The sequence below is a fragment of the Rattus norvegicus genome, chromosome 10 (assembly GCF_021556685.1).
Source record: "Rattus norvegicus strain SHRSP/BbbUtx chromosome 10, alternate assembly SHRSP_T2T, whole genome shotgun sequence".
Classification (NCBI taxonomy): Eukaryota; Metazoa; Chordata; class Mammalia; order Rodentia; family Muridae; genus Rattus; species Rattus norvegicus.
The window spans coordinates 75,766,184-75,781,392 of record NC_141543.1 but is presented as its reverse complement, the minus strand read 5'-3'; the positions used below and the strand labels follow the sequence as shown (position 1 = coordinate 75,781,392).

The window sequence follows — 15,209 nt, the reverse complement described above, 5'->3', positions numbered from 1 at the left end:
TGTGATTTCTCAGTAGTTGTCTACCTTGATTTTATTTTGTCTGTTTGCTTACTAATCTGAATTCAACAATTAGGCTAGGCTGGTTGACCATGGAGGCCCAAAGATCTGTCCTCCTGCCTTCCTAACACTGACTTTACAAGCACATGTCATCATATTAAGTTTTTGTTTTTAGAGATTAAACTCAGATTCTCATGTGAACACATGGCCAGCACTTTTTATAAACTGAGAGCCATCTCCTAACCTGATATATTTTTTGTTTTATTGAGACCTGCTCTCACTGTATAGCCCAAGCTGGTCTTAATATAATAGTGATCTGCCTACCTCAGAGTCCCGAGTGCTAAGATTATAGGTTTATGTATCCACCCATGTTTCCTTAGCATATCCACTTTTCCTTAAGGTGACCAGCTCAAAAGATACTGAGAGAGCTGGCCACAGCAGCATGTTCTTAATACCTGCTCTCAGGAAGTTCAAACAGGAAGATCTGACCCAAGATGGTCAGTAACAGCCTGAACTGAATAGCAGAGAAGCAGAAATAGGCAGAGAGACTGTTAGTGCATTATTACTATGGCTTTTGTTTTCAGAGCCAGTAGACCCAAACAAAATATCCTTTTAAATATAAAAGCATACTTTCCCCCTGAAGTTCCTCTTAAAAAGAATTCTTTAGACCAGATTGTGATACATTGTTAAAACTTTCGTACCGTTTGAACTCCAACCTTGATAGTTTATGGGCATCTTTGACACCCACAGTAAATGAAATGGCCAATTTATAATCCACGCAGCCCAATGTTCCCAAGAGTTTTGGTAAAGCTCACAGATATGAAATTGCCTGGGGTGAAAATAAGCAGTTCACCTGCGGAAGAGGGGCGGTGAGTGGCTGGCGGACACTGGGGACTTTAACAGGAAGAAAGAGGCATTGTGGGGCTCTGCCTTGGAGGAAACGGTCAGTATTGATACGTGAAGTCTCAGAGCGCCTTCATATCACTGATGGCATGCCTTTCCTACCTTCTCATTCAGAGTAGAGACAAGCAAGTCTCATCTCATGCTTCTGACTGCTTGTTGGGTTGTAGGCAAGAGTATGGGACTGGGGAGAGAATCCTGGACTGCTGCTGTCTTGGTCCTTCTCTCACTCCTCTGTTCTACTTCACTCCTTCCACCTTTATGCTCTCTCTTTCCCTTTCTCTTTGTTTGCACTTAGGGTTTTCCTTTATGATGCTAGAGCCCCAAAACACCCTAGGCAAATACTCTACTGCTAATTTACACTCCTCGCCTTTGCACTCTCCTCTTAAACTTACCTCCTTCTTGTCCAAAGCTTATCATACTGGTTGTCTGGACCCAAAAGTTTTGACCAGAAATTAAAGATTGTATCAACAAATGCATATTCTTTTAAGTTTGCTGTTCATTTTATTGCCATCCCAGAAAAAACAAAAAACTTGCATTAAACTGAGGTGACTCAGTGGTAGATGCATAGTATAGTATGCATGAGGGATTCAGTTCACCTTACTCTCCTATACCCCTCTAAAGCTACAGTCATGAAACATAATGTCGATATGCAAATGAGCTTTATATTAGGGTTTAATGTCTAGTGTATTGTTTTCTCATGATGAGGTTTTTTGTATCTTAATGAGGATTCCTTTTTATTCTTTATGTGCATTAATGTTTGCTTGCATGTATGTCTGTGTGAGGCTGTCAGAGTCCCTTGAACTGGAATTACAAACAAGTGTAAACGGCCATGTGGGTGATGGGAATTAAACCCAGTTCCTCTGGAAGAACAACCAATGATCTTAATCTCAAGCCATCTCTCTAACTCCTTCTGGATCTTTTTTTTTTTTTTTTTCTTTTTCTTTTTTTCGGAGCTGGGGACCGAACCCAGGGCCTTGTGCTTCCTAGGCAAGTGCTCTACCACTGAGCTAAATACCCAGCCCCCTTCTGGATCTTTTTTTATTTCATCCAGATCTGGCATCAGTATTCCGTATTATTTCTCCTAACTCTATCATATATGCGGAATACTTCTTTCTGCATAAAATAAACTTACTATTTTTCTTGAAGGCTACTTCACATTTTTTTTTTTTTGTTCTTTTTTTTTTTCGGAGCTGGGGACCGAACCCAGGGCCTTGCGCTTCCTAGGTAAGCGCGCTACTTCACATTTAAACTGTCTTAAAGATTTCAAAATTGTGAAGTAAACAGGCATTTTAACTCTTGGGGTTTTTTTGTTTGTTTGTTTGGTTGGTTGGTTGGTTGGTTGGTTGGTTGGTTGATTTGGTTTGGTTTATCATTTTAAGGATTCAGAAAAAAATTTATGAGAAACTATGGTTAGAGACTAGAGAGGCACCTCATTTGATAGAGTGCTTCCCTAGTGTTCATAGAGCCCTGGGTTCACTTCCCACCACAGCATAAAGTCATGTGTGGTGGCACACACCTGTTTCCCCAGGGTTATGCAGCATGCATGCTCACCTACGCACCCCAGAAAAAGATCCCACCACAAGCAAAAGTAACAGTTACACCAAAGTCCAACTTGGTGAACCACTGAGATTTTATTGGGATTACTAACAGAGGTATGGGTGAGAGAAATAGGTACTGAATTATACAGCTCTATCAGGGGTAAAAAGTGGTTAAGATCACTACTCTCGGGGTTGGGGATTTAGCTCAGTGGTAGAGCGCTTGCCTAGCAAACGCAAGGCCCTGGGTTCCATCCCCAGCTCCGAAAAGAAAAAAGATCACTACTTTCTTTCAGAGGACCTGGTTCAATTCCCAGTACCCACTTGGTGGCTACGGGATCTGCCCTCTTCTGACTTCTGGAACTTGCTGCCCAACCTATAGGCAGCTAGTCAGGTCCAAAAAATCTCTTAGCATTTTGGCTGGTCAGAATCTTCTCAGGCAATTGTTTGTGGATTGTACACAACTGTTGGGAGTTGGAGTTGGGCACATTGAAGATCTTGCAGGTTTCAGCTTTATGTAAAGTTTGTTTAACTGAATCTCATGAGCCTCCTGCCTACCTGGTGGTAATGTGTGAAGGTCTTTTGCCTGCATGTATATATACATTTGCTCATGTATATATACATGTGCTATGCTTGCAGAGGCCAAAAGAGGGCATTAGATCCCCTTGGGCCTAGAATCACAGGTAGTTGTTATACATAATGTGGGTACTGGAAATTAAACCCAGTTCCTCAGAAAGAACAGCCAGTGCTTTTAATGGCTGAACCATCTCTTCAGTTCCACAGGGAGAATGTTTCAGTTCTGAGGAAATTGCTATATAACCAAACAGGAGAATCAGAAGTTCAAAGTAGTCCTCATTTACATAGTGAATTCTGGACCAGTGTAAACTACATGAGACCCTGTCTCAAAAGAAAAAATCTGGGCTGGAGAGATGGCTCAGTGGTTGAGAGCACTGACTACTCTTCCAGGGGTCCTGAGTTCACATCCCAGCAACCACATGGTGATTCACAACCATCTGTAATGAGATCTGATACTCTCTTCTGGTGTGTCTGAAGACAGCTACAATGTACTTATATAGAATAAATAAATAAATCTTGAAAAAATGTTTAAAAAAGAAAAATCTAGGGGTTGGGGATTTGGCTCAGTGGTAGAGCGCTTGACTAGGAAGCGCAAGGTCCTGGGTTCGGTCCCCAGCCCCGGAAAAAAAAAAAAAAAAAAAAAAAAAAGAAAAAAAAAAAAGAAAAATCTAGTTGTATAAATGGTCATTTAATTCAGGATATTATTGATAGATAGGGTGTGTGTTTTGTATTGCTCAAAGACTAATTTAAGTTTTACTTCACCTCCACATGTAGCCCATGTATGAGTTTGTGACTAAGAAGATGTTGTACATCTAGGTGTTAATTTTAAAGGCCCTCAGCACAACTCTGGTGCATCCTGCTTCCTCCTCATAGGTTGTAGAGGAGCATGAAAGCGTGGAGCAGAGTCGGCGAGCACAAGCTGAGCCCATCAACCTGGACAGCTGTCTCCGTGCCTTCACCAGTGAGGAGGAACTGGGGGAAAATGAGATGTACTACTGCTCCAAGTGTAAAACTCACTGTTTGGCAACCAAGAAGCTGGACCTCTGGAGGCTTCCTCCAATCCTGGTATGTTAATGGCCCTGCATCGACAGGAAGAGTCTAGTGTGAGTGAGAGGAATCATTAACAGGATTTAGGGGCTATTTTTGAGGATATTTCCTGTAGCTATGTTTAGAAACTTTTTCTACCTGGGTATGGTGGCATATGCCTGTAATTCCAGAATTTGGGAGGCTGAGACGGGAGGATCACTAAAAACTTAAGGCAAGCCTAGGCTAAATAGTAAGTTCCAAGATAGCCTAGACAACATAAGGCCCTGATTCCAAAAAGAAAGAAACTGAGGTGAGGGGGTGTATAAAAGTAGCTTTTATTCGCCTGAAGTAATTGTGGTCTCCAAGTCTTGCTTGTCTGCTAACATAGGCCTCGTCCTGGAAGCTTCTAGCCTCTTATCTAGGCCTAGGATATTTTCAGCCTCAGAGACTTAGTGCTGAGTAAACTCACACTTTCTAGTTATTTCAGTCTTTGGATCTGATCCTTTGCCAGAGCAGCCATGTTGCTGGTCAAAGTTCCTCTGCAGATAGAATCTTACTATGTAGTCCTGGCTACCCTGAAACTTGTATTTAGATCAGGCTGGTCTCAAACTCAGAGATCCACTTCTTCTGCCTCCCTACTGCTGGGTTTAAAGGTGTGCACTACCACACCCTGTTCCAGTATTAGGAAATTTTCTAATTTTATATGTATGAATGTTTTTGCCTGCATGTCAATGCACTGCGTACATCATGTGCATGCAGTGCCCCCCAGAGGTCAGAAGAGGGCATTGGATACTCTGAAAATGGATTATAGAGGGTTGTTAACTACCACGTGGGCACTGGAAACTAAACCTGGTTCTTCCTCAAGAGCACAAGAGCAGTAAATGCTCTTAACCTCTGAGCCATCTCTCCAGCCCCAGTATGAGGATATTCTAAGAAGATTTTGATTTGTGTCATCATCCTAGAATTCTGTGAACATAACAGCTTCCCAAGAATGAATACACAAGAAATTGATGACATTCATTTGGCTAGTTCCAGAAATGAAAACTGAAAGAAAGACACAGGCAAGGGCAGACTTGGGAACCCAGTAAGTGAAGAAGAGGGAATTTATATAATTGGTATAATTAGTATGCAGTTAAATGGGTAGATTTTTGAATGTCAGGCTAGATGACTTTGCCAATTGCATATATGCATACAACAATGACACAATTCAAGGAATAAAAGCACTTATTTAAAACATGCACAAATGTTACATGTTCTTCAGAACTCTTGATTATCCTTACCTTTTCTTTTTCAGATTATTCACCTTAAACGATTTCAGTTTGTAAATGGACGGTGGATAAAATCACAGAAAATTGTTAAATTTCCTCGTGAAAGTTTTGACCCTAGTGCTTTTCTAGTACCAAGAGACCCAACTCTTTGCCAGCATAAACCACTCACACCCCAGGGTGATGACGTCTCTGAGCTACCGATCCCAGCAGGAGATGTGAAGAAAGTGGATGTCCAGAATCCAGCAGGGGAGGAGGATGTACTCCTGAGCAAGAGCCCGTCTTCACTCAGTGCAAATATCACCAGTAGCCCAAAAGGTATGCGGAAAGGCTTTCTTTCCTTCTCTCTCTCATTTCTTTCTTTCTTTCTTTCTTTCTTTCTTTCTTTCTTTCTTTCTTTCTTCCTTCCTTCCTTCCTTCCTTCCTTCCTTCCTTCCTTCCTTTCTTTCTTTCTTTCTTTCTTTCTTTCTTTCTTTCTTTCTTTCTTTCTTTCTTTCTTTTTTCTTTTTTTAGTCATGGTCTTGTGTATCTCCAGCTACCTTCTTTTCTGGGCCTGTAGTTTGATGAAGTGAAGAAACCTGTCTGGAATCAGCAATGCACTTTGAGCACAAGAGAGCAACCTCCTTAAATCTAGATTCTCGTTTGTCATTCGTAAAATTGAGAAAATACCAAGTTACACCAAGAGAATTTGAAATTCCAGAGGTAGTGGTGCAATAAGTCACAAGCCAGAGAGACAGCAATGCTGGTGCTCAGCCGGGGGGTTGTTGTAGGTTTGTTTTTTTTTTGTTTTTTTTTTTTTTTTTTGGTTTGGTTTGGTTTTTGGTTTTCCCCATTTTTGACTTTAAGTTTGGGACCCAGCCCACAAGATGATAAAACCCACATTCATGGTGGGTCTTCCTTTCTTAATTAAACCTTCCTGGAAACATTCTTAAGCACACTCAGATGTGTGTCTCCTAGGTGATTCTAAACCTACTCAGATCCAAGCTGACAATGATTAACCATCACAAATACCAAAGCCATGAGTGTTCAAGTCCCTTACATAAAGTATCGTGTTATTTACATATAACCTACTCATATAGGCTCTGCACGCTTTATATCATCTATTATGATACTCAATACAAGATAGAGGTAGGATATCATGCACACCTATAATCCTAACTCTTGGAAAACTAGGACAAGGAAATGTTAACATTTTGTTTCATTTTGTTTTTTGTTTTAAAGATTTATTTATTGTATGTTTATGAGTACACTGCAGCTGTCTTCAGACACACCAGAAAAGGGCACCAGATCCCATTACAGATGGTTGTGAGCCACCATGTGGTTGCTGGGAATTGAACTCAGGACCTCTGGAAGAGGTTCTTAACCACTGAGCCAACTCTCCGGCCCCCTGAAACTTTACATTTCAAGCCACCTGGACTACCCACATTCTGTCTTCAAAAATGTAGATAAGAGCCAACAGAATGGTTCAATGGATAAGAATATCTAAGTTCAGTCCCTAGACCGCATGGTAGGAAAGAACTAACTTCTGTAAGTTGTCCTTCAACTACACATAAGCACTATAGTATGTATGTGCATAATAATAAATGTAAGTATATATACATGTATGTATATATACTTATGTATACTTACATGTACATATGTGATTGAATTTATATATATATGAATAAATTGCTGTGTTCTGTAAATAACTGTTACAGTATTTATAAAATCATATGAAAGAAGTCTATGTTTTAGTACAAATGTAGTTTTCTTTTGTTTTAGGGAAAATGTTTGTATGGTTAGCTTGTTTTGTGTAGCCCTGGCTGTCCTGGAACTCTGTAGGTCAGGCTGACCTTGAACTCAGAGATCCACCTGCATCTACCTCCTAAGTGCTGGGATTATAGATTTATACCACCAGTGCCTGGCACAGATGAGTTTTGTTTTTGTTTCTGTTTTTTTCTTAGTAAGTCTTATCTGGAATTATCTAGATCTTGTGGGTCCCACAGATGAAGACTGAGCATGTGTGATTCTTTTTACCATCTCTCACTAACTACAGCTCCAACCCTATATGTGAACTTTATTTTCTTTCTCTCAAAAATGTAAAGTGCAGGGGTTGGGGATTTAGCTCAGTGGTAGAGCGCTTACCTAGGAAGCGCAAGGCCCTGGGTTCAGTCCCCAGCTCCGAAAAAAAGAACCAAAAAAAAAAAAAAAAAAAAAAAAATGTACAGTGCAAAAAGGGACAATTTCATATAGTTAGACTACCCTTTTCATCTTTTTTTTTTTTTTCTTTTGGGTTTTTTGAGATAGGCTTTCTCTGTTTGGTCCTGGCTGTCCTGGAACTCAGTCTGTAGATCAGGCTGGCTCAAAGTCACAGAGATCCACCTGCCTCTGCCTCCTAAGTGCTGGGACTAAAGGCGTGCACCACCACTGCCCTGCTCCTCTAATCCTTTTTAATCTTAGTCTAAGGAAAAGATGGTTGAGTATTGTATAGTTTTAATTCTTCAGAATTTTTATATGATTTGGTGGGTTCTTTTTTTTTTTCTTCCTTCATTTTGCTAGGTAATAAATCCAGGATTTTATACATGCTAGACAGTGCTTTACCACTTGAATACATCTCCAGCCATTTTTTATTTTTATTTTGAGGTAGTATTTCACTAAACATCCTGAACTGAACCCAGCTTAATGTTGCCCAGACTGACCTTGAACTCTTAAGTCCTCTTCCTTGCACCTCCTGAGTAGCTGGAGTGACAGGCATGTGCCACAGGGCTTGACCTTAGTTTTCATCTCTAACATGAGAAATAATTACAAGTAAGTTATATACAGATTCTAAGGGTCCTTGATAATTTGTTTGGTTTTCTTTGGGTTTTTTGTTGTTGTTTTGTTGTTGTTTTGTTTTGTTTTGTTTTGTTTTTTGCCTTTTGAAATAGGATTTTGCCTTGGTGGTATAAGTTGGCCTGGAACTCACTGTGTAGCCCAGGCTGTCCTTGAACCCCAAGTCCATCTGCTTTAGTTTCCTGAGTATCACGATCACAGGTGTGCCACTACACCCAATCTAAGAATGTATTTATAAAGTTCATTATTTTGAGTTGAATGTGACATAAATCACCTTTCTGTGTGTGTGTGTGTTTTTTTAATTCCTACAATGCATTCTTCCCTCTTTCTGCTGCTGCCTATTTTATTAGCTGTTCTTATTAGGGTCTCTAGAGGGATTAGAATGGCTTACACACTGTGGTCCAGCCACCCCAACAATGGCTCTCTATCAGTGGAAGGGCCAAGAATCAGTAGTTGTTCAGTCCATGAGGCAAGATGTCTCAGTTGGTCTTCAGTAAACACCAGAATCCCGAAGAAGTAGGCACTAATGCCAGTGAAGGGATGGAGTTACCATCAAGAGCGAGAGCAAACAGGCAAGAATGAAAGCTTTCTACTTCTGTGTCCTTTATATAAGTTGCCAGCAGAAGGTGTAACCCAGGTTGAAAGTGAATTTTACCACCTCAAAAGATGTGGATTTTAGGGCACTGGTGGCACACATCTTTAATTCTGCCACTCTGGAGGGAGAGGCAAGTGGATCTCAGAGTTCTAGGCTATCCTGTTTACAGAGCATGTTCCAGAAAAGTCAGGGCTATACAGAGTCTTAATTTACATATACAAGCTAAACCCTGTCTCAGAAAACAAAAATTGAAAGTCTGGATTAAAGGTTTATCTTCCAACCTCAAAAGATCTAAATTAAATCAGTTTTAAAGGTGTTGCATGCCTTTAGTCCCTGCACTGTGGAAATAGAGGCAGGCAGATCTCTCAAGTTTTAGACTTGTCTGGTCTACAGAGTGTGTTCCAGGACAGCCAGAGCTACACAGAGAAACCCTCTTTTGTGAGGATTAAAACAATTTAATGAGGGGCTGGGGATTTAGCTCAGTGGTAGAGTGCTTGCCTAGCAAGCACAAGGCCCTGGGTTTGGTCCTCAGCTCTGAAAAAAAAAAAAATTCAATGAAGGTAATTTAAAGAAAAACCCTTATACATGTCTATACTTCAGTTTTAGTAAATTCCAGATGTAGTCACAATTACGCCAAGAATAACATCACAAGCTCTGTAATAAGGAATAAGAGTGGGCATCCAGCATTCCTATCTTTGTGTACTTTAGGAAGCTAGCTTCAGAGTTAGCATTTGGTACCAAACTTAGCATTTGAACTTAAAATCTCTCCCTCTCTTTTTCACAGGTTCACCTTCTTCATCAAGAAAAAGTGGAGCCAGCTGTCCCTCCAGCAAAAATAGCAGCCCTAACAGCAGCCCACGGACCCTGGGGAGAAATAAAGGGAGGCTTCGGCTGCCTCAAATTGGAAGCAAAAATAAATTGTCCAGTAGTAAGGAGAATTTGGATGCCAGCAGAGAGAATGGGGCTGGGCAGATCTGTGAACTGGCTGACACCTTGAACCGAGGACATGTGTTGGGAGGCAGCCAGCCTGAGCTGGTCACTCCTCTAGATCATGAGATCACTTTAGCTAATGGATTTCTTTATGAGCATGAGACATGTGGCAATGGCTATAGCAATGGTCAGCTTGGAAACCATAGTGAAGAAGACAGCACTGATGACCAAAGAGAAGATACACACAGTAAACCTATTTATAATCTATATGCAATTTCGGTAAGTGATGTATTAAATTGATTTCAACAAATATTTCTGAAGCTGAGCATGGTAACACATGCTTTTTAATCCCAGCACTTGAGAGGCAGAGACAGTTAGATCTCTAAATTCAAGGGTACACTGAGAACCTGTCTTGAAAAACAAAAAACAGGGACTGGAGAGATGGCTCAGCAGTTCAGAGCACTGACTGCTCTTCCAGAGGTCCTGAGTTCAAATTCCAGCAACCACATGGTGGCTCACAGCCATCAATCTGTAATAGATTCGATACCCTCTTCTGGTGTGTCTGAAGATAGCAACAGTGTTACTCACATAAATAAGTCTTAAAAAAAAGGAAAAATAGAAATACAAAACCATCCAGGGACTAAGCCTCTACCCAAAGACTATACATGGACTGACCCTGGGCTCCAACTGCATAGGTAGCAATGAATAGCCTAGTAAGAGCACCAGTGGAAGGGGAAGCCCTTGGTCCTGCCAAGGCTGAACCCCCAGTGAACTCGATTGTTGTGGGGAGGGGGGAACATCCATATAGAAGGGGGGGGGGTAGGGGGATGTTGGCCCGGAAACCAGGAAAGGGAATAACAATTGAAATGTAAATATGAATACCCAAGTTAATAAAGATGGAGGGAAAAAAAGAAAAACAAAACCGAGATGACCGTGTAATTATATATGTATGTATATACATATATAATTACATACATATTTAATTCAAATAATCCTATATTAAGTATTTCTAAGGAATACTTTTCTTTCTAAGTAACTACTACAGGGCCAGACCTGGTGACACAGGCCTCTAACCTTACCACTTAGGATCTCAAGTTTGAGGCCAACCTAGGCTATATAGCCAGATACTGTCTTTTAAAAAAAAAACACATGTGAAATAGGATTTGTTTTTGGAAAAATTGGGTGACTGTAAACATTTTTTCCTTACTACCTAAATAGCCAGTTTGCTTAGATCTTAGCACTATGCCCTGCTGAAGTACTGTTAATTACTAACATACCACCACTTTCTTCTTTCTTTAGTGCCATTCAGGAATTCTGGGTGGGGGCCATTACGTCACTTATGCCAAAAATCCAAACTGCAAGTGGTACTGTTACAATGACAGCAGCTGTAAGGTAAATATTCTCAATCTTTAAATGACAGTTAGAAACAGAATGCCAACAACTTTGGGGAACATAATTGAAATGACAGCCCTTCCATGAGCAGGAAATAGTGTCTGTATGGAGGAAGTCTCTACATTGATGCTGCTCAGTGTTAAGGAAGCCGAGGTTACAGCAAAACTAGGGATGGACAGCACATATGAAGAGTGAACAAAAAGAAGGTATATAATGCTGTATAACGAGAAATTGAATCTTTTGGGTTTGAGTTGGTCATGCCCTGCCCTCTGTGTGCATCTATCTCCCCATGCTGACCATAACACCAGGGCAGCACATGTTAGGAAAGCACTTACACCAAAGACTTAAACTCTAATGCTGATTTTTTTTTTTAACCATTAGAATTTGATGGGGTTTGCTGGGTATGGTGGAAGTGGAGGCAGGAGGATCAGGAGTTCAATCAACCTAAATGAATTTAAGGCCACTGGGTTACATGAGACAGTGTCCCAAAAAAAACCTCTCACTCACCAAGAAAATAAATACTAATTTGATGAAGTTCAGAGCATTCATTTGCCCCTGGTTAGAATATTTTCTAAAAAAACAAAGATTGAAAGTAATGAGACTGTTTTCGGGGCAGGTGTGAGATAATTGATTCTAGTCAGTCAGTCAGTCAGTCAGTCAGTCTAGACTAACCGAGAGAGTTGGTCTTCCTGACAACACTAAGAGCCAACACAGGCTCTTTGTTAAAGGCCTTTCTTGTCCTTTTAGGAACTTCACCCCGATGAGATAGACACCGACTCTGCCTACATCCTTTTCTATGAGCAGCAGGGGATAGACTGTGCACAATTTCTGCCAAAGATAGATGGCAAGAAGATGGCAGACACAAGCAGCATGGATGAAGACTTTGAATCTGACTACAAGAAGTACTGTGTGCTACAGTAAAGCTACACATGGGCTGCTAGGTGGGCTGCTGGGAAGGGAGGTGACTCCTTGTAGCTGGCATTTGGCAGAATTGTCCCTGAAAAGCAGGCTAAGTGTAGTTATTTTATCCTGTGACCTGAAGCACAAAATAAAAGTCCTAATTAAAATAGCAGTCAACTTTAAGAATAGTAATAATTTTGTTTTGAAGTCTCTCACAAGCTGTGTGGTAGAGAACTTTAAGGCAGATCCCACCATTAGCCTGTAAACAAGAGGGTTTGGCACCAATCACCTGGGACCAATTAAGAATTTAATTGTGCTTGTCCAAATAATGAACAAACTTGTAGTGAGTATAGAGTTTACCAGTAATCATAACAGGATACTAAGGATTTCCTTGGACTCAAAGTTAAAAAAAAAAACAACAAATACCATAATGTTGTCTGGAGATGACATGATATGCTACCTCCTTTTTCCTGAAGTCTCATTCTGTTGTGTTGACAAATGGAGAAAGCAAGACCATGTAGGAGTGCAGACAGTTCTTAGGTATGGACACAGAGTTTTCAGTTTTTTGAACCATTTCCCCACTCTTTCTATGTTTTTTTGTTTTGCTTTGTTTTGGGGGGTTTTTTGTTTGTTTGTTTGTTTGTTTTTTGCTTTTTCTTGTTGGGTTTGTGTTTGAAACAGTGATTGGTGGCAGAGGCATATGACAGTTGATCTGAACCGAAGAGTCTCTGAAGACTATGTGCCTTCTACCCCACTCAGTTCTGAGACCCAGGAGAAGGAAGGGCAGCCAGTGTCCAGCTCAGACAGCCCTCCTGCAGAGGCGCACTGCTGGGTGTGGCAGCTGCCACAGGGTTTGCACCATAGGCCCTAAGCAGATGTTGCACAAAGAGCTTCTAGGAAGGTAGGCTGCAAAGCCAAATGTGTTTCCTGTTAGTGGTAGGATTTTTTTACCCTTTGCACTTTAAATGAGAGAACACATGCAAACAATTGTGCTTGGACTTTAATGGCTCTAAGGGCTATAAATTAACTTCATTAGAGTATAAAATTTAACAAAAATACATCCAACATTAATAGTTCCTAAGAATTGCTTAAGAAACTACTGGGTTTAGAAAGCAAACTCTAGTTGTTTGCCTGTCTGTTCCTTATCAACTTTTTTTTTTTTTTGCACTAGTTACCAAAAGTTACATTTTTTTTTTTTGCTCACTTTTTTCCTAACTATTCAAAACTGGAACAAAAATATAAATGTTATTTATTTCTAGCAGGCATTTTTCTCTTTGTTGTGTTTTAATATATAGTCAAAGTAAATTTTTACCTTATTTTTAGTCCATTAAAAAAATTTATCAAGACCCTGGGAGTTGATTCTCATTGTTGTCAGATCCTCGTATCCCCTTCCTCATGGTAGTAAATGCCAGTGCAGTTAGTGTTGGAGTTGTGACGGCTGAGGCTAGTAACTACCCAGTCCTCAGCACAGTTGGAAGAGTTGTCTTAAACAACTGCCTGGGTTGACCCCCCCCCCCTTTCCAGAAGAGTGAGTACACTTAAAAGGAAGGAGTGGCCTAAAGGAGTGATACATATTTCATAGATTCAAGGTTTTCAGTGTATGAAATCTCCATTCCTACCTAGACAAGTCCCATGAAAAAGTAGATTTTCAATAATTTCCTTACAGATGTTTTAGTTGAGCAGGTAGCACAATCTACTAATGTTGTTTGATCTGTGTTTGTTATATTGGTTGTAATTAATTTTTTAATTCAAGAACTAGCAGAAAATTTATTAAATTAACTATTAACTACATTTACCTTGTAAATTTCTGTATAAAACTTGTTGACAATGCACTGACTTTAGGAAGACATTAATGTACATAGAGTGTAAATAAGATAGTGTTGATGTACTGAAATATGAACTGTATAAAAAGTATTGGTCATTGTATATGGTGTGTACCTGTTTATCTGTAACTATTACCCAAACAAATTAAATACTGCAGATGTCCAATGTGGTTTTTCCTTGTACAAGTAAACACAAAAAGTCTGTTTCTTCAGCCTTTCTCTCTGTGATCCTGTTCTAATTCTTCTATGTGCATAATATCAATCCCATTTACAAAGAGGATGTTTCACTTTAGAGGGGCTAGAAACTTAAGGTAGAAGAGGAACCTGCAGTGACAGGTGAATTTTATTTACTTAAATAATAGCTTACATTCATAGGGTATAGAACTATGATAAACTGAAAATTCATGAGAGATAGTTTTCAACTAATCAAGAGATAAGACGAGGGGTTGGGGATTTAGCTCAGTGGTAGAGCACTTGCCTAGGAAGCGCAAGGCCCTGGGTTCAGTCCCCAGCTCCGAAAAAAAGAACAAAAAAAAAAAAGAGATAAGACGAAGAAACTTTTCATTTGCATAATACGTTGAAATGGTCCTAATTGTGGGGACAAGGAGTTAGGGTACTAAGAAACTAGGAATGTCCCTCATTGCTTTTTTTTTTTCTTTTTTTTTTTTTTTTTTTTTTCCCGGAGCTGGGGACCGAACCCAGGGCCTTGCGTCGTTGCTTTTTCTTAAGATTTCTTTTATTGCTGGTCATGGTGGCACATGCTTCTAGTCCCAGCACTGGGGAAGCAAAGGCAGGCAGATCTTTTTTAGTTCAAAGCCAGCTTGATCTACACAAAGCAAGTTCCAAGACAGCCAGACCTACATAGAGAAACTCTGTCTAGAAACCTTTCCAAACAATTTGTTTTGTTTATATGTCTATCTGGGATGTATATGATTGTCCAAGATTGTCCAAGGATGCCAGAAAGGGCTGTTGGTTTCCCTGGAGTGGGGGTTTATGAGCCCCTGACAGGTTCTGGAAACCAAGCCCCAGTCCCTCTAAAAGAGCAGCAAGTGCTTTAACCACTGAGTCAACATTCCAGCACCATAGGACTTATTTTATGTTCAATTATGTGTATTTGTATGTATATATGGGATGTGCATGTTTGAGTGCAGGTGCCATGGAGTTGAGAAGAGGTCATGGTAAACCTGAAGCTTGAGTTACAACACTGGTGAGCTAACTCTTGTGGGTGCTGGAAGCCAAAGACTGAGAACCGAAGGGGAGTCTTCTGCAAAAGCATCAAGCATGAACCATCTCTCCACGAGCTCTCCAAGGACATTGGGCACTTTTACTAACAATGAAGCGTTAGGGCAGTCAATTACCCTGTGCTCCTATAGTAATTTTGTTTACCTTTAAAATTCAAATATCTAATAAATACTCAAGTTTACAGGAAGTGAACTACATAAATTTCATGTAAGAA

General features: G+C 40.2%; 1 protein-coding gene across 2 annotated transcripts in view; it reads left to right on the top strand.

Annotated features, from left to right (window-relative positions):
* Window positions 1-13,965, top strand: part of Usp32 (ubiquitin specific peptidase 32) — a 148,732-nt gene extending 134,767 nt beyond the window's left edge. Inside the window, exons 30-34 of one of the 2 annotated variants that reach the window (NM_001401667.1) lie at window positions 3,885-4,076; window positions 5,332-5,620; window positions 9,493-9,917; window positions 10,938-11,030; window positions 11,778-13,965. In NM_001401667.1, coding sequence (NP_001388596.1) covers window positions 3,885-4,076; window positions 5,332-5,620; window positions 9,493-9,917; window positions 10,938-11,030; window positions 11,778-11,951 — 1,173 coding nt within the window. In that variant the 3' untranslated portion in view covers window positions 11,952-13,965. The remainder of the gene's footprint in view (window positions 1-3,884; window positions 4,077-5,331; window positions 5,621-9,492; window positions 9,918-10,937; window positions 11,031-11,777) is intronic. The other variant, XM_087572114.1, reaches the window with a different exon arrangement.
* Window positions 13,966-15,209: the final 1,244 nt, after the last annotated feature.